General features: G+C 44.8%; 1 protein-coding gene across 4 annotated transcripts in view; it reads right to left on the bottom strand.

Moving 5' to 3' along the window:
* The window catches only part of LOC128848703 (diacylglycerol O-acyltransferase 1-like), a 45,364-nt gene that overhangs the window by 1,084 nt on the left and 26,062 nt on the right, over nt 1–18,218 (bottom strand). For 2 of the 4 annotated variants that reach the window (XM_054048793.1, XM_054048792.1), the window contains 9 exons: nt 17,693–17,776; nt 15,139–15,242; nt 14,039–14,077; nt 12,363–12,404; nt 12,221–12,265; nt 8,347–8,459; nt 3,897–3,962; nt 2,030–2,117; nt 513–575 (listed from right to left, as the gene is read on the bottom strand). In XM_054048793.1, the coding sequence (XP_053904768.1) occupies nt 513–575; nt 2,030–2,117; nt 3,897–3,962; nt 8,347–8,459; nt 12,221–12,265; nt 12,363–12,404; nt 14,039–14,077; nt 15,139–15,242; nt 17,693–17,776 (644 nt within the window). Of the gene's footprint in view, nt 1–512; nt 576–2,029; nt 2,118–3,896; nt 3,963–8,346; nt 8,460–12,220; nt 12,266–12,362; nt 12,405–14,038; nt 14,078–15,138; nt 15,243–17,692; nt 17,780–18,218 lie in introns of all 4 variants that reach the window. The other 2 variants (XM_054048791.1, XM_054048796.1) reach the window with 2 other exon arrangements.

Raw genomic sequence — 18,218 nt, forward strand, 5'->3', positions numbered from 1 at the left:
GCCTGAGCGACTTTTACTGAGCTGGTTACAAGACCACAATAAGGCTTTTTCTTGTTGGCTTAAAAAGATTTTATAAACTGTTCAGGGTTAAATTACTGCAGAATTTGGCACATTTCTTCCCAGATTGCCAATGGCTCTAAACATTATACCAGAGAAACCAAAGAACAAGGAAAAATTTCTCTGTGATGGGTTTATAAGCCAAGGCGTCTGATGTTTGACATTTTTTGCCATAAAAATAAAACTGGGGTACGGTTTTTTTTAGCATCTTTACTGCATGTCAGAAAGCGACAGCTCAAAAAGATTTTGTAATGTAGCTCCCCAGCGTGAACTATGCCTGCCCAATGCTCACCAGAAACCCTGGGCTTGGCAAAGCTTTTACTCATGGTTTAAACTAAAAAGCTTCAAGCCTTAATTATAAAGATCCTCGCTAGTTAGCAGCAACAGTACGAAGAGCTTGGTAACCACTCCCCGTTAGATTTACATTCACTGGCAGAGTTTCCATCTTAGCATACCTGGGCTGCCATAGCAAAAAACATCCAAAACCGGAACATCTTCAGTGGGATGGCAATTAGATACTGAAAAAGACAAAAGCGAGGCTCTGAGGTGCACTGCCCTGAATGAGACTACAAGACTCTGCTCTTTACTATAATAAGCAGTGGATATGTGAGTGTGAAGGGCCCGATCCTGACATGACTTCAATAGGACTTTTTCCTGAGGAAGGAATGATGTTGATAAATTCCCTTCATATTCAAAGGAGAGAAGAAGGGGAAAGCAAGCCTTCCGAGATGCATAGCTCGTAAAGAACTACCAGCCTAGTACACTGACCATAGGGACCAGGGTGGGGCACATGACAGCCAGCATTGCTGGCATCAGCCTGAGCTCACGTGCTCTGTCTAGTTCTAAAGCACAGTCATTCGGGCAGCTAACTGCCAAGAACCAAGAGTATACACAGGGAAGTCTCTGGCCCCGTCCCTGCATGCAGCAGCAGCAGTATGGCTTGCACAGGTGCTGGGCTGTCTCTGGCCAGGGGCCTGTCAGCCTTGTGCCTAGTTCCCCCATGACAATCTCGGACAGTCCTAAAGCAGGTGTTTCTGGATGTCTAGGGCAGCAGTAACTGCACCTATGCTGCACCCTGGTCATGGAGGCAAAAGAGGCTGTGACAGGTGGGTTATGTAACAGGTCATGTAGCCACCCACCGTCTGCAGGAATAGGGCTGTTCTACTATCCCCAAGGCTGCGTGAGTCCACAGGAGCAGATACCCGGGCAGGCTCTTCAGAACGGGGCTCACAGTGACAGTGCAGGATAGAGAGTGACTCAGAACCTTTGTCATGAAATATTACAACAATGGAATTCCCTAGGCCCTCAGGGCTAGCGTTCAGCTCTGAAATGAGGGATAGCCCTGGAGAAAACTGGGAACGAGGAAAGCGGCACAGGCCTTCAAAGAAACCTGTGCACCCTTAGCACTGTGTGGATCATCAGTTACTAGTGACGCATTTGTCAGTGGGAAAGAGTCCCATATTCTAGGAGTTAATTTTTCCAGAAAATTTTCTAAGCTGGGAAGTTGGCATGTCTACACCTGCTAACCTGCCTCAGGAGTTCTTTCCTCCAGCCATGCCCCCTTTTTAACTGACCACACCCCATTTTATAGCCACACCCCTTACGAGGCCCTGGGTCACTGTCTGCCTAAGTGGAATGAGACTCCTTGTGCACACCTGATGGATTCCAGACCGGTGAAGCTTAGCCTACTTTGGCACTTCAACCCATTTTCTGTCTAACTTACACTGCCATTGACATCGCCAGTACATTTAGTCCCATATGCTAAATGCTTCTCAGCTAGCGTACCCAGGACACACAGCCCAGACTGGGGTCTGTAGAAGAGACTCTTATTGAAGAGACCAGTCGAATCTTCGTAGATTTCTCAGTTTAAATGAGTGATCTGTTAAAAGTCAATGACAGTCACTTGTGGTCTCAGGACAGTGCCCCCTTGCTAGTGCTTAGAACTGGTCAGATCAGTGCTGTTGTGACCTACCTCATAGAAACATGCAGAGAGTAGGAATACTGTCATTCGGGCCTGCCACTTGTCATAGCCGTGATGCAGCAAGGGCCTGTATACATGTCTATGGACACAAGCCAAAAGGAAAAGAGTTACTTACGTTGTTTCCTGGTGCAGTCAGCCATTAATATCCGTATTAGTCCGACAGAGCTAGATATGTATCTTATACCAGAGTAACTCCACTGAAATCAGTGGAGATACTCCAGATTTACACCAGTAAATAAGTGCAGAGTTTGGCCCACAGGAAAACTATTCTGTCTTACAAAAGTACTGTTCATTAGTTTCCTGCCCTTTAGCCCTACGCAGTGACAGAAGGAGCTAGGGAGAAGGGTAACTGCACTGAACTGGCTGTTGCTGGTATGTTGCTAGGAAGGTAAGTTGCAACCTCCATAGGTTCTCCTGCGTTCTGTGAGCTTCCACACGGATCTTAGTAGCTTACTGGTTCCTCCATATGTTTTAATGAACATGCATCAAAAATATAATTACACCAAGAGGCCAAGATTTTCAAGAATGGGCTATTCATGTTGCTTCCAAGTTCATATTTAAGGTACTGAAAAGGGGTGGCCTGGTTTGATTTTCAAAAGTGCGGAGCACCAGTAATTGCCATTGAAGTCAGCTGAATCAAAATCAGGCCACTTATTTCGCTGCCTAAATATGACCTTAGAGCCCCCTTTTTGAAAATCTTGGCAATGGCTTTTACCTAGAAGAGTGGTCCTGCTTCTTGCACAGTACATTGGTGGTGGGCAGCATTAAGGAGCTCAGGGTGTATGATTCTCTGCATGGTCGGGGTTAGAAAGCTCACAAGCTCTTCAGACTGGTTACCCTGCTACCATGACTTAGGCAGCACAGGACTATCATGGCAAGGAACTCTGTCAGGTCATGCCCAGGTAACGTGGGAATGGAGTAGCACTGGCTTCGTTGGGAGCAGGAGTCACTTTAGCAGAGGCCCCAAATATTACGGGTTCCCAGTGGACTAAGAGGTCACTATTTATCCTTCCAAAGTTAAAAAGGCTTTTAGGCTGGAACACATAATCACCTGTTCAGCCTTTTCAACCTGTACCAGACGGCACTATAAGAGCTACCAGTTTCAATGGACATTGAATAGACACAGACTATTTGTTTGAGATGTAGAACCAGATCAGAGCCAGTGTACAGCTGGGATAGTTGGGCTGCATGCTGGGGAATCTCAGTGCTAAGGAATCCTTTCTCCCAACCTGCTACTGCAGCCACCAATATACCCCATGTGCATAGGGAAAGCGACTGGGAATGGCAGACCCACCATACTGCACGTTCCCTGGCCCATCCCTGACCATCTACACATTGGGGCGAAGCCTCATGGAGCAGAGGTCTGTGATGCAAAAGGGTTCCACATTCCCTGATGAGGAGGAGGTTCCCAAATTGCATCCCCCACAACTGGAACGGCACAGATCAGAACCCCCTGCAATTGCAGAGGGGACAGGGGTCTATGGGGTTGCTGTATTATTCCTGAAGATCCCATTCTCAGCAGCACACGCTAGATTCTTACAGTTATTTTAAAGCATTGAACTTAACAAAACTATTACATTTCCTCCACCACCCTGCTATTCCTCCACAACCACCTGAAATGTAAACTTCACCCATTAATTATGCCTAAATGTCAAGGCTTAATTGCAATGCCTCAGAGTTAAATTTCAAGCCAGCAAAACTACTGATGTGATACAGCAGGCAAATAGACCCACTCATGGTGATTTAATCCTTCACAAAGAAAATCAGTTATTATTATTATTATTGATTCCCAGCAGCAATATTTCATTCCTAAATGAAACTGAATCTGAACTGAAAAATGCAGAACTCATTTTTGTACCTGTCTAGCCACTTGTGGGCAGGGATATTCCATCTGGACCAGAACTGTAAGACGGAGTCTGCATTCCTACAAGAACAGAACAAGCAGAAGGGACGTCTTTGTATAGCACAGAAGGAAGGGCACACACCCATTCTACCAGACACACATTTTTCAGCACCAATTTTGGTTCACCAAAAATCAAAATGCAGCTCAGTCAATCTGCTGATTACAACTGCATTTTCCACGGCACTCCTGAAATAACCTCCGGATAAGGGCTTTGGTATTCTCTGTAACGCAACCCCTGGAGTCAGAAATAAATGCAGTGCTTGCTATTTACAGTAGAAGGGTTTAAAAAAAATCAAGTGCACCCTGGAGTACTGTACAGTTCAATCCACTTACTCACACATGTAACTACTCTGCAGGTGATTTGCATGCATATATCCCTCCAGTGGTAAGCCCATCATTTTTACCAGATCTAGAGCGTGGGAGCCAATTATTTCACACTTAACGATGACACATGATTAAGGCTATGATTTAATCACAGGTATTTTTAGTAAAAGTCATGGACAGGTCACAGGCAAGAAACAAAAAATCACAGCCCTTGACCTGTCTGTGACTTATACCATAAATACCCATGATTGAATGTTGGGGGAGGGAGGGAGAGGGTGCTGCTCCGGCCGCCGCTGGAGGGAGAGCCCCGGGGGCCTAGCCACTGATCCGGCGGCCGCTGTGGAGGGGAGCCCCAGGGCCAGCTGCTGCTCCCGGGAATGCTGCTCAGGCAGTCACCGGGGCCAGCCGCATCGGCCACTGCTCAGGCAGTCCCCAGGGCCAGTTGCCCGGGGCCACCAGAGCACCGGCCAGTGCAGCTGGCCCCAGGGCCAGGGCCACTCCAGCAGCAGCTGGCTGAGGGGCCGCCCGAGCGGCTGGCTGCAGAGCCGCTCCAGTAGTGGCCAGTGTAGCTGGCCCCGGGGCCACCTGAGCAGCTGGCCCCGGTGCCAGGTGCTTGGGCGGCCCTGGGGTCAACCAAACCGGCCGCTGCAGAAGTCACGGAGGTCGCAAAATGTCATGGAATCTGTGACTTCCGCGACCTCCGTGACACACACGGAGCCCTACACATGATGTATTCTGATAAACTATGAAACCACTAAGTGCTGTATGTGACAGCACAGGCACTGGCCTTTTAGGCAGTCTGGCTTGCTGGGGATATCTCCATGTAAGCCAGGGAGCTGTGCAGCCTTAAAATCCCTAGTCAGAAGGGAGTGAGATGTGAGAGGGAGGTGACGCTGGGAGCTGGAAGCCTGAAGTGGATATCCTTGGGGGGCCATGGAGGGGAAATACAGGTGCAGTTGCCTTGAACTGTGACAATGAGTTTAATATTTTAGGTCTCTCATTGTCAATGAATCAGTTATCAGACCTAACTGTAGAAAGGAAAGGCTAAGGTATTGGGTATGGAAACATACAGGGAAGAGAGAGCCCTGAAAGCCAGTAGTTTTTTATTTCAGCTAAATTCAATATCTAAAAGAGCATGCCTCCTCCAGAGATTTTAAAGGATGACTGAGAATGGCAAACCGATTTAAAAAAAAAAAAGAAAGAAAATAGCCCCCTTTTCCTGCAGATCTCACACCTTGTATCTTCTAGACCTGATCAGCGTGAATCCCTCATACTTTTGTGCAGAGGCTGCAGAGCATATCACTTCAAACTTTTCAGTGTTACCTAACTTAACTGGCAGCCATTCCTACTTTCCCTTTTACAGCTTTGGCCATCTGAGATAGGTGGATAGTCAATGAAAATGATGAAGAGGTATCCACCACCTACTGCACTTCCTGCCTCTCACCCACTCTTCTAGAGTGTAACATTCTGGTTTTCCTGACAATGTTTATACCAGCAACAGAAGATTATGCATACAAATGGAACTTACCCTGATGATACTCTAGTGACTATCATCTCGTGGTTCTCTTGAATGCTGTATTTATGGAGCTAGCTTACATTTCATTTATACTGTAGTTACAAAGAATTTACACATGGAGCTTACAATGAGATGACACAGTCTCTGAGTCTCATACTTGGTGTGTGTCATATGAATATGGGAGAATCTCAGCTTTTTGTAAAAAAAAAGTAAGTTTCTAGCCCTGATGTCTGCAGAGCAAAAATGGAAAACGTGGACTCTAAAGACTCAATTACCAGAAAGGCAAATAAAAAGAGCCGAAAGTTTTGATTTTTTTTAAATCTAATTTTTGAGCCAATCTAATGTTTTTAAAGGCCTGATTCATGATTTTTGAACGCTTGGGGTTGGCAATGCGGTAGCTTAATATTTACACTTACAAAGTATTTGTCCCTGGGGGTAGTGACTTGCCATTGGGTTATTGGAGTTTGTTTCTGTGATTAGGTAACAAATAGGTACCAGTGGAAGCCATTTGGGGAGGGCAGTCTCTGTCCTTGGAGAGCAGGAAATGTAATCACTGATCATCCTTCCTGAAACCGAGGGAACGGGAGAAGGATGCAAGGCTCCTAAAGTGCATCTCTAGGCCTCGGAGTAGGGCAGAGCAGGAATGACATTGTCAAATAGTTGACATGGGGCATCCTGACTGACAAGCAGACAACCCACCAATGAGCCCTAGGCACCTGGCCTCTGGGGTCAAAGCGCCACTCGGGTTTGGCCTGGTCACCGCCCTGTCAGGATGGGTGGAGAAGGAGAGGAGACGACCAGGCCAAATTTGAGTGAGTGGCATTGTGACCCCATGCTCGGGGGTTCCCTTTGCCCTGCCCCATGAATTTGGGCCCATGGCTGATGCTTAGTTTGCCAATGCCTTAAACATGCACAACTGGTTCCTGTAGACAGCACCAGGTCAAGCCTTGCCAACTGCTCCTTCTGCTGCCTCCAGCTGAAATTGTGGAGCCCTTTCTATACATGCATCTTTCTGATTGTTGTAAAAGAATTCACCTCCTGAATGCTCAACAAAGACCAAAGTATCATGGTTCTTTACATCCCTTTCATAACATGTATCTCGCAAATCCACTCAGACACTGCGGGTGGATTATGCCATTTCTTGGGAGGCTGAAATCATTCGTGCTTCATGTCGCCTGATCCATCCACAGTATGCAGAACGTCCCTTCCACCCCTGCAGGCCATGACTCATTGCTTAACTCTATACATGCTTGCACCTGTTTTCAGCAGCAGCAGAGTTAGGCTGTAACTAACATCTCTGTGTGCCAACAACTTTAAAGTATTTTCTGTACCAATGCTTAGGAAATGAGTATCAACAGAATAATTACTTTGTATTCTATGATAAATAATAATACACAGGAAAGTGTGTCATTTTACCAGGTTGAAAGCCAAAAGCACAGAGAATTCAACTACAGTACCTGCAAAGTAGGCATGTCTGGGTACAACTGTCTGATTGGAAATTAAATAACTATTTGATTTTTTTAAAAGAACCCAAAGTTGTTTTTTTTAAATGAAAAATATCCCTTTCCAATCTGAAGTACACCTCTACCCTGATATAACGCGACCCGCTATAACACGAATTCGGATATAACGCGGTAAAGCAGCACTCCGGGGGTGCAGGGCTGCCCGCTCTGGCAGATCAAAGCAAGTTCGATATAACGCGGTTTCACCTATAATGCGGTAAGATTTTTTGGCTCCTGAGGACAGCGTTATATCGGGGTAGAGGTGTACTGCAGGCTTTTGAGCTACTTATGCAAACTAGATCTTGCCAGGAAAAGCCAGCCCCTGGAATCCCTATCAGGTGCTAGTGATACTGACATTACCAGCTTTTCTGGAAATAGAGGTCAGATCAGTGAAAAATCAGACAATGGTTTAAACTTTGTTTTAGAACTCTCCTGTATCTTGTTTTCACAAGCCCACCTCCTGTGCAAATGGCAGTGGAAACAAGAAACAGATGCCAAAACACTTGTTACTTTCAGCTGCTGGCTTCCGTTTCCTGCTTCCACAGGGAATTAGCCGAAGTAAGGTAAAGCCTAGATTTGTGGACCTTACCTGAATCTTATTTTAACAGATCCAATGTCTATTTCTGCAGAAATAGCGGTAAAAGTTCAAGTATATTTGTAAAGTTTATGAGGCAGATTCTTGGGATGTCACTTACACGCGTGCAAAGTGTGGTGTAAATCACTGTCTGTCTGATTAGGTGACGTTTTAACATCCTCTTTCCATTGTGTAAAGGACTGCACAAGGTGCAAAGCAACAGAGCATCTACATCTGTACTTTAAATTCCTTACCTTGCTTTTCCCAGCCCCATTGTTACCTAACAATGCTAATTGACTATCAGTTACAGAACTCCAGTCAGTCATGCTAGATACTTGTACAGGTAGAACCTTTGCCAGCCAATCAGATTCCTCTTTTTTTGGAATGGTAATTTTACAGTCTCCCCATTGACATTAAGCATGACACATAGCGGTCTGATTCTATTAAGCAACAGCGATCTGTTTTGACAAGAGGTAGAAGAAACCTTACCACCAGTCTAGATAAAATTGCCGGTCTCCAAATCGGAGCAGTTCTGCAAGGCAGTTGAGGCAGGAGTGAAAGTACCAATAAAAAAAGATCAGCCAGATGAAATGATTTGGCACCTGTGTGGGGAACATAATAAAAACAATCTTTCCCTCCAGTACACTGACACTCCTCCAGCACTGCTTGAATATAATCAGATATAAACTGGCCCTTGCCACAGCAACTGCTCTCATAAAGAGAGCTACCTTCTCCTGGATTTAAGGTATCCAGTTGCAAGTGACGCAATGGAGACAGGCTTTTAAATATGATTAATATAAAGAAACACATGAAAATGATTCAAATATAAATAAAGCTCGTAGACTAATGCAGGGCAGGTTTTCTATAGGAAACTGAGAAACTATATGGGCCTATGGTGTGTAATGAGGTAATTTTGGAATTGAACCTAGTGAATACTGAGAGAGTGAGCAACTGGCTGGAGTCAGGCAGAGGACGGACAAACTTTTCCAGGCAGTTGTGCCAATGCGCCTCATAGATCTGGACTGAGTCGTGCTCTGAGGGGATGGCTCAATGTGTGTGTGTGTGTGGGGGGGGGAGGATAGATTTTTTATCTTCAGTGTGGATAAAAATGTAATATGAACTAGAATGAATCAAATACATTCCTCTTGTACCCCCCAGGTTTCCAACAGGGAAATACTCATCCATTAACCATGGTCCCACCTTCAATGCTTTGTTTTCTCTGTTTTCTTGTAAGAGATAATATCATTTTAGGCCTTGTCAACACACAAAAGACATACCGCTTTAACTGCACCGTGTAGCAGTACTACCCCCCACGGGTGGATGCAGTTAGACTGGAATAAAGGTGCTTTTATCAGTATCGCTTAGGCTTGGTCTACACTTAAATAAAACTAATCCCAGCATAGCTCCGTCAGTGAAAAAGCCACAGCCCCTAGCAATTTAGCTATGCCGATAAAATCCCCAGTGTAGATGCTGCTGTGCCGACAGAAGAGTGCTTCTGCTGACATAGCTAACGTTGTCTGGGGAGATGGTGTTTCTACACCAGCATAAAAATTCCTTCTGTCAGTGTACCCTGCATTCACACTAAGGGGCTATGCCAGTATAAATTTTACTATAGACAGGAAGGGAAATAAGCTATACCAGTACAAAGCACCTTTCTACAGCTATACCTGAATCTAAGGATTCAACCAGAATAACAATTTCAGTTTAAAAAAAAAGCACACCCCTAACCAAAAAGAATTATATTGGTACAAAATCTGTGTGTAGACCAGGCCTTATGGTTGCATAGCACTTTTCATCCTGAGGGATCCCAAAGTGCTTTACAAGTTAGAGAATGGTATAGACAGACATTTCCACTGAACGACTGCTAGCTCTCAGGTAGCACGGCAGATGAGGGGGACCCAGCATTCTGCGTAACAGTGGTGGAAGAGGATATTTTGGCCAAGGATACAGGACAAATCGCTAGACTTTCTAAAAGTGACCTGAGATCTTTAATCTCTATTCAGGAGAGACAGGATCTTGGCTTCTGAGGTTTCATCTGAAAGATCTGCACATGGGAAATTGCACAAAACTCAATTTATCCACAGTACACTGGAAGAGTAAAGGGTGGCACTGGCCCTTCTGGGCTTCAATCCTCAAGATTTCAGGGAATCTAGCTAAGTCGAACTTGATGCTTAGGTCACTAAGCCATCCTCTCTGACACACATCTAGACTGGAGTTGATTTTGTCTGGTTCTTTGCATGTTTTCCAGCCCCCCTGTTTGTCTCCCAGGAATTCACAGAGGAGCTTTGCAATTTTCTATTCCTAGAAAACTGCAGTAAACAAAACAGGGCGAAATCTTGGCTTCACTGAAATCAGTGAGAGTTTTGCCACTGACTTCAGCTGGGCTTGGATTTCACTTCAAATTTCCAGACATCTGCCACAATGGGAGTGTAGCAGCAGCACTTTTTAATGGTCTTTGCTTTGCTGTTTAGTACAATCCCATAACAACTTCAGTAAAACGAATGCAATTAGTAATGTAATCAGTGAATATGTGTAACTCCCAGGGGAACATCAAGGGAATATCACCCCTTGTATTTTTTTTCTAAAACGAAGGGTTACATTTTCCCATTGATACACTAACAAATATAGGACACCACATAATACCTTTTCTGCTCTCAGTTTAGTTTAAGATGAGATATGATCAAATGGAACATGATGGCAGTTTAAGATCCTGACAAAACGCAGTGCTATTCTGAAAAGTGATCATGTCAAACTGGATTTACTCAAACAGATCTGTTTCCTGATCCTGATTTTTTGCTTACTTTCATGGGTGTAAATAAGGAGTAACTGTACTGAAATCAGTGGAGCTTCTTGGTGGAAAACGAAGGAAGGGGAGAGGTGAATTAAGCCCTTTGCGTGCATCATAACTGCTGACTTCAGGGACATAGCTCTGCAGAAGCAACCCAGCTAAGAGTGAACTGGACTCTGTTCCTTCCTGTGCAACATCAGTTCAACTGGATACACAAAGTATGTCAATCTCCAGGACTGACAGGCCGGCATCTTCCACAAGTACTAAATCCATTTAAAGCAAACACAAAGATGTTGATACCAATCCATTGCCATAACAACTAAAGGGGCTTAGTGCTATGGAGCCAGAGCATGCAACCTCTGGGGAGAGGGCCTTTTCATCACTGACGAGCAACCTTTCATGGTGTTAATGCATCCAAAGGGAATGCTGCCTAGGCCTCCTTGGCCAGAAGCATGGGGACTGTTGACAGGCCTTGGAAGGGGACGCTACCCAGCTATGAACGGACGTAGCATAAAACAGGGGAAAGTGGAGGAAGGTTTAGGGCTCCACCAGGGATGTGGAGGTCTTTCCCACATATCAGTGAGGGAGGTAAGTGTTTGTGGAAAAGAAATAACTGCTAACCTAACACCAGGGTTTTCACTCCAGCTCACTATAGGATATTTTGTCCCCTCCTCCCAGATGAGGACCTGCCAATACCGATCCATGCACATGTCACCTACAGGCTGGATTACTGTTATTCATGGTATCTGAAGCAGAATGTGAAAACCATGCCCAAGCTCAAGATGGTATAGAATACAGCTGCCCACCTTCTCCATGGCTTAGGATGCTGTGAGCATATCAGGCTAGGGCTCAAGCCCCTCCCATGGCTCCCAGTTAGCTTCTGCTGCCAATTTAAGCCACTGGTCCTTATTTTCAAAGCAATTAATGGCTCAAGCCCTAGTTACATCGAAGATTGAATTTCGATCTTTGAACCATGACAACAGCTGTGCTCCTCTGGGACAATGCAGATCACAGAGCCCAGAACGAAGCACATGAGAAGTAGGGACAAACCATCCTCAACTGAGGGGATCTGCCTATGGAATAAACTCCTAGAGGAGACTGGGCCAATCCAGAATGTGAGGGTCTTCAAGAAATGCTGCAAAACCTTCTTCTTCAAAAAAGTAATTCCACCATAAGAATGACACAACACTGGCACCCCCTTGTACCCAATAATCTTCAACACCGATACCCTCTTCTGCCCAGTAACCCGTACTCAGAACAATAAAAAAAAAAGAAAATACCATACTTCAAATAAAGTTTTGACTCCAAAAAGTGAGACGTGCCAGAGATTCCATGAAGTCCACTAGGGACTTCACTATTGCTACTGATTTTACATGGAAGGCAATCAGATGCTATGGTGATGGGCAGCAATACAAAACCCTAAGAGAGATTAAAGAGCTAGAAGGGACTACATTTAGCATGGTTACTGGACCCCTGGCATTCCCAAATCTCCTTTGTTTTCTATTCCAAAGGAACATTTCTCATAGATGCACATCAGATTAACCCCTGAATCCAAAGCATGCAGATTGAACTCACCGCTAGTTTTAAGATGTATTCTGTAAGCAGGGTGGACTCTATTTCCTGCAGAAATAAACAAAATAGATTACTGTTATCTTTGGCACTGGTCTGAATGAGTCAGAATTTGGTTCAAGAAAATAACCAGGTGTGATTTGCTTACATTTATGGGCTTCATTGATTTATGAATATTTGGTACAATCCACTGGAACGAAAAATAAACACAGAGTTGAGGGTACAAACAGTTCTTTCTGGAAGGCATTGTAAAGTGACTCATTCCTTTATGTCTCTGCTATAATGAACAAGCACAACTGCAGCCTGTGTAGCATACAAATCCTTCCTGAGGCTGTCACACCAACTGAATAGCAGGGAGGACATCTGACACCCTGCTAAACAGCTGCATCCCAACCTGCCGGCTGACTACTGTCATCCTCATGGGTAGCACTCCCTTGCGGGTGTAAAGACCATGACGCTCTAGAATGCCTTCAGCATCAGTTTGGACATGGGCTGGAATCTGTATCCCCCTGCATCTCCCTGAAGCCTGGGGGTACAAAGCGCTTGTACTCTCTCTAGCTGTGAGCAAACACAATCAAATGTATGGGGGTACGTCGGCATGGCAAAGAATCTCAGCACTTGCTATCATGGTGCAAAAGGGTGGCATCTTAGATGACCATGCCGTAATAAGAGCTCTACGTGCAGTAGTAAAGTTAGTAGTTTACGAGATGGATTATTAAACTGCACTAATCCACTTCAAATTATGCTTGATTACTGAAAAACATCCGCATCCTCCTTCACTGCACTCGTTTGTCACCGCTGCAGGCAAAAGGAATTTGGAGCAAATCGGGGAAGGGAAAATACTGGACAACAAGGCAGATGACAACTGCTGAGGACAGAGAGTGAATGGGATGAGCTGATGAACTGGGTGTTAGGGGAGGAACTGGGAACAAATTTAGAAACAGGCCAATACGGGGCATGGATATTTGTGCACTTGGTGGAAGATTGTCTCCTCATTGAATCCTGACTGGTCTTCAGGTCCCGGTGGAAATTCCTTTGCCATTTAACCCCAGCCCCCCAGTTTAGATCTTTGCTATTAAATGTTTTCCAGCTTGCTGTGAGAGGAGCAGCTGAGATGGGGAGAAGCCCGAGGAAGCGGCAGAACAAGTTTAACAATCCTCTTGTGATGAGGGAAGCAGTGGGTATTTTCCCTACACGCGCTCAGCCACAAGAGTCTGTGGATTCCCAGTGCTTAACTTGAGGCTGGACAGCCGTAGGGGAGCCAAGTAACAGGTGCGGGGGGCATGCAACACAACTAACAGGAGTGGAGAACTCCCCCCCATCCCATTCCCCGACACTTCATCATCTTTACTTTGTTATATTATATCTGCACTGTGGTCTCATGGTAGCTCACTGAGCAGTAACTATGGCTTGGGCTATACTTAAAACGTGTCCTGGCATAGCTATGTCAGTCAGGGGTGATGGAGACACAACTATGCCAACAGAAGAGTGCTAACATCGGTAAGGGACGTGGTGTGCCTACAGCAGCAGCAAAACTCCTTCTGTCTGTGTGCATTGCATCCATGCTATGCTGGCACAGGTGCTGTAGTATAGATATAGCCTCAGTCTAAGCAGCTAAAGATAGGAATCTAAATGATTGAGCTATTTCCAAATTGTGTGAGTATTAAGGTAGGTGCAGGGGCTTATTTTGACAGTAAAGAAAATGAAGTGCTAAAGGTCAGACCTAAATAGCTTATAGCATTAAGAGGCAATACGTGGTTCACAGAGTCCTCGTTATCCATGGTAGCTGAATCCCTGGGGTTTAACCTCAGACAAAAAACATACCTGCTGTATTAGCCCCAGCATGAGATGAAAAAGAAAAATCTGCAAAGAAAACAACAAAAGAAGATTTTGGAACCTTAACTCCCTTAGGCTGAGTTGACCGTATCCTGGGTCATCACTGCAAAATCTCCAGTCTATCTTGTATAAAAATACCATAACCGCCCCAGCATCTTCAAGTACCACTGACACTAAAATATCTTGTGCTGCAGCCTCCTTGTGAAGATCTAGTGAATGGCATGCTTCCCAGCATATTATTCAATCGAATACAAGATGTCAAACATCTACATCTTCAAAATACAAGGACTCATCTCGTCATCTGCATTTTCAAGGAGTCCGCAGTGCAATTTTAATCTTGTGTATTTCCTGCATTAACTGACCAAAGATCAGCTGATCTGATGGACTAGTGGCAATGCAATGAGTTATACATGGAGTTTGGATGCTAAGTTTGATCCTTTGCTCTTTGTGTTGGTTGGAGACAGGAGAGTTCCAGAGACCTCACATCAATTTCAGTGACCTCACTGGCCAACACTTTACAGGCTGCAAAAGGAACCTTTAGCATAAGACTTGCTGTGGCACAGGGCTCTAAGTGGCAACATGGGGCATCAAGAGGGCTCCCCTATAGAGACAATTTCTCATTTGAGTGTTCTAAAGATGGGGATTCAAAATGGATTTGTGAAAAATGGACATTTTTGCAAAAATGTCAATAAAAAAATCTGAAATTTGTGTTAATTTGATGACATTTCACACCACAAGTACAGCACAATTTGCCTCAATGAAGCTAAAAGAGGCTTCAGGTAGCACTACTGGCTGTTGCATTTTTAGGATGCATTCGGGATGGCATTCCATCCCTGGTAGACCAAGAGCTGGAAGGATGTCCTAGGACATTCTTCTAGCCCTCCAGGGACTGAGGGGCCTAAGAAAATCTTTTTAACACAGCAGAAATGTGTTTGTAAAATATAATGGGAAAATCATGCCTGGCTCAGAACTGTCACATGCAGCCTCCAAGGAAACATATGCAATGTGAAACCTCAAGGTCTGATACATTCACTGTGATAGCGGGAGCAGAGAAGCAGACAGTTTTAAATGCAATGCCTTGTTCTCACCATTTCAATGAATCTCCTAATGATATAGCCTTGCCGGCAATTCTTTTGTCTTGGGAAATTCAGCTGGTAGCAAAGCGTGGGGGCTAGCAGGAAGTAATACAGATCTTGGGGAAGAAGAAAAATACCAGGTTTAAAAAAAAACACTTTTCATGGCAAATCGACTTTAGAATTCAGAATATCTACACAATTTGGACGATATTTATTTTTATTGTGAGGTACTGTGATTTCAACCAATGCAGGCTTTGTCTGAAAGCAAATGTTGCTAGATGGAACCGGGAAAGAGATGGAGGTTGCCATATTGTTGGAGACATGATATTCCAATCATAACCAGAACCATGGAGTATCTTGATGCCATCACTTTGGGTACCCAATAAACCGTAGGCATGCACAAATGAACATGTGTAATTCCAGTGACAGAAAATCTAAAGCTAGATCCTGACCTACGCTACATGTATAACTCCAGTGTAAATAAAAGTCACTTAAGAAGAAGTGGGTGTAGACATACCCATGGCTGCCCCATGCCATGCCAGCTGACATGGGCTCGTGGGGCTTGGGTAAGGGACTTTTAATTCAAGTGTAGACATGCAGGCTTGGGATGGAGCACAGGCTCTAGGATCCTGTGAGGTTGGAGGGTCCCAGAGCTCGGGCTGCAGCCCAAGCCTCTACGATGCAATTAAACAGCCCCTTAGCCCAAGCCCTGCAAGCCTGAGTCTGCTGACACAGGCCGGCCACAGGTGTCTAACTGCAGTGGAGACATACCCTCCGACAGCTAAACTGGGACATGAAGCAGCAGCCTGAGATGCGGGTGGTGCTGAGTCCCTCCATCCCAGTGCAAGCAATTACCGGCTGATATAGTGCCTGCTGGAGACTCACTGCTCTTAAAGAGGGCAATGGCCAGGCCTCCTCTCCACCCCTAGAGACAGACTTGGCAGCCCGAACAACCCAAACAGTCCTTATGCTCAGGGAAGCATGAGGACTGCAACTGTGGCCGGCCTCTGCATGGGGCTCTGTGAAGGGAGAAGTTCCTTGCATTCCCTCCACCCTTGCACATGTGCAGGGGACAGCACAATCTCGCCCTAAGAGGGACTGAAAGGTTCATTAAAAAATTCTCATTTGATGTTGTTTGCTTTTAGTGATAATGACTGTATTCATTTTGGGTGAAACCCTGGCCCTCTGAAACCAGTGGGAGTTTCCTACTGACTTCAATAGGGTCAGGATATCACCCTTTATCTTTGCATCTTCTAAGTGACTATACCACGCAGCCATAGTAGGGCTACGCTGGAAGAGTGAGATTGCTGCACAGTGTGCTCCATAATAGCTAAATTTCGCTACATTTGTCAACCAATTTGACTCTGACTGTATTAAGCTATCACTGCTCATCACAAAACGCTTTGGGATGAGTGAGGCTGCTGTGCTCATATGATGTCTCACATTTGGAAGCTTGCATGGAGCTCAATCAGAATTCAACAGCTACAAAACACAAATCATGCCAGAGACATGGCAGAACTGGCAACACAGCAAAGAGAACTCCTTGAACCAAAGACGTTCTCTTATGAGGACATTATCTTTAGAACAGCAGGTAAAATAGCATTAGAATAACAGAATCCTAGAAATGCAGGGTTGGAAGGGACCTTGAGAGGTCATCTGGTCCACCCCCTCTGCTGAAGTAAATCTAGAACCTCCCTGACAGGTGTTAATCTAACCTGTTCTTAAAAGCCTCCAGTGACAAGGATTCCACAACCTGCTCTGGAAGCCTATTCCAGTTCTGACAGAGCTGTGCAATGTTCATGCACACGTAAAGACAGTTAATTTTTCATAGAAGCAATGACTAGAACGCAGGCTAAATGGCGGTGCTGTGAGATGTGCCCCATACTTTCAAACTTAAGGCCAAGATTTTATAAAACGAGTGGCTAATGTTAGGCTCCTAAGATCATACTGAGGCCCCTAAATAAAAGGCCTGATTTTCAAAAGTGCTGAACCCCCAACAGCTCCCACTGAGACAAGGTGGGGATATCTTTCGAAGGCACTAGGGCCAGTTAGGCAGCTAATAAAAAAATCACAAACATGATTTAAAAAGTAGTTCCAGGTACTACATCTACCCCGAATGCAACTAGCCATTTTTGTGGCTTTACAAATATAGTTTCCATTTAAAACATTCTCCCCATTTCCCCAACACACAAACACTGTTGCGCTGTGAAAGACTCACAAACAACAGACTGTACAAGGGAAACTGTGAAATTGACTATACCTAAAGTGCTGCCAAATATACAAAGTAAACTAAAAAAACCCAGATATTGTTTTCTTTGTTCTCCTCCACTTACAGTTGTCTTAGGTGGACTTGTAACAGTGGCAGGCAAAGTATTTTCAGCCAGAAGTGCGATTTTTTAAGGGACAATGTTCTTTTAAGAAGAGCTATTATAAATGCAATTTTTGTTCATCTGGTTATCAAGGTAAGCTGCTAGGTTTCCACCAGCTAAACTATTTCAGCTGCTGCAAATACAGTGAAGACTGCTGATGCTGAAGAGGTAACTGCTGCAGTATGTGGAAATGTTACCTTTTACTTTCAGGTTCATTGGGTACATGATCTGCTTTGACTGTCCTCTTTCGTTCCTTCTGGACTGATGGGCCGAAGGATCTGCTGCTAACAAAAGGTGTAAGATCTATCATATGGTTTCAAGTGAATCGAAGGTCACGAATGACTTTATAGAAGAAGCTGGGACTGATGCCACACAGCTCAACTTTTACAAAGTTCAAGGCGGTGACACCAACACCAACTTTCTGTCCAGCTTTGACTTCATGCTAATCACTGGGTGCATAGTTTCCAACACTTTGGGTCAAGGGTCAACTTTTCTTCTCTCTCTCTTTAGGTACTTAGGTAGCCCCCATTCCCATAATATCTGAGCATCTATTATCCCCATTGTACAGATGGGGCACTGAGGCACATCCCCCGTGTCACACAGGAAGTCTATGGCAAAGCAGAGATTTGAACCTGGGTCTCCCGAGTGTCAGACTAGCACCCTAACCATTGGACCGTTCTTCCTCTTTTTTACAAAGAGAACCACATATTTATGAAAAAGAGA

This window comes from Malaclemys terrapin, chromosome 14, assembly GCF_027887155.1.
Source record: "Malaclemys terrapin pileata isolate rMalTer1 chromosome 14, rMalTer1.hap1, whole genome shotgun sequence".
In the NCBI taxonomy this organism is placed as follows: domain Eukaryota; kingdom Metazoa; phylum Chordata; order Testudines; family Emydidae; genus Malaclemys; species Malaclemys terrapin.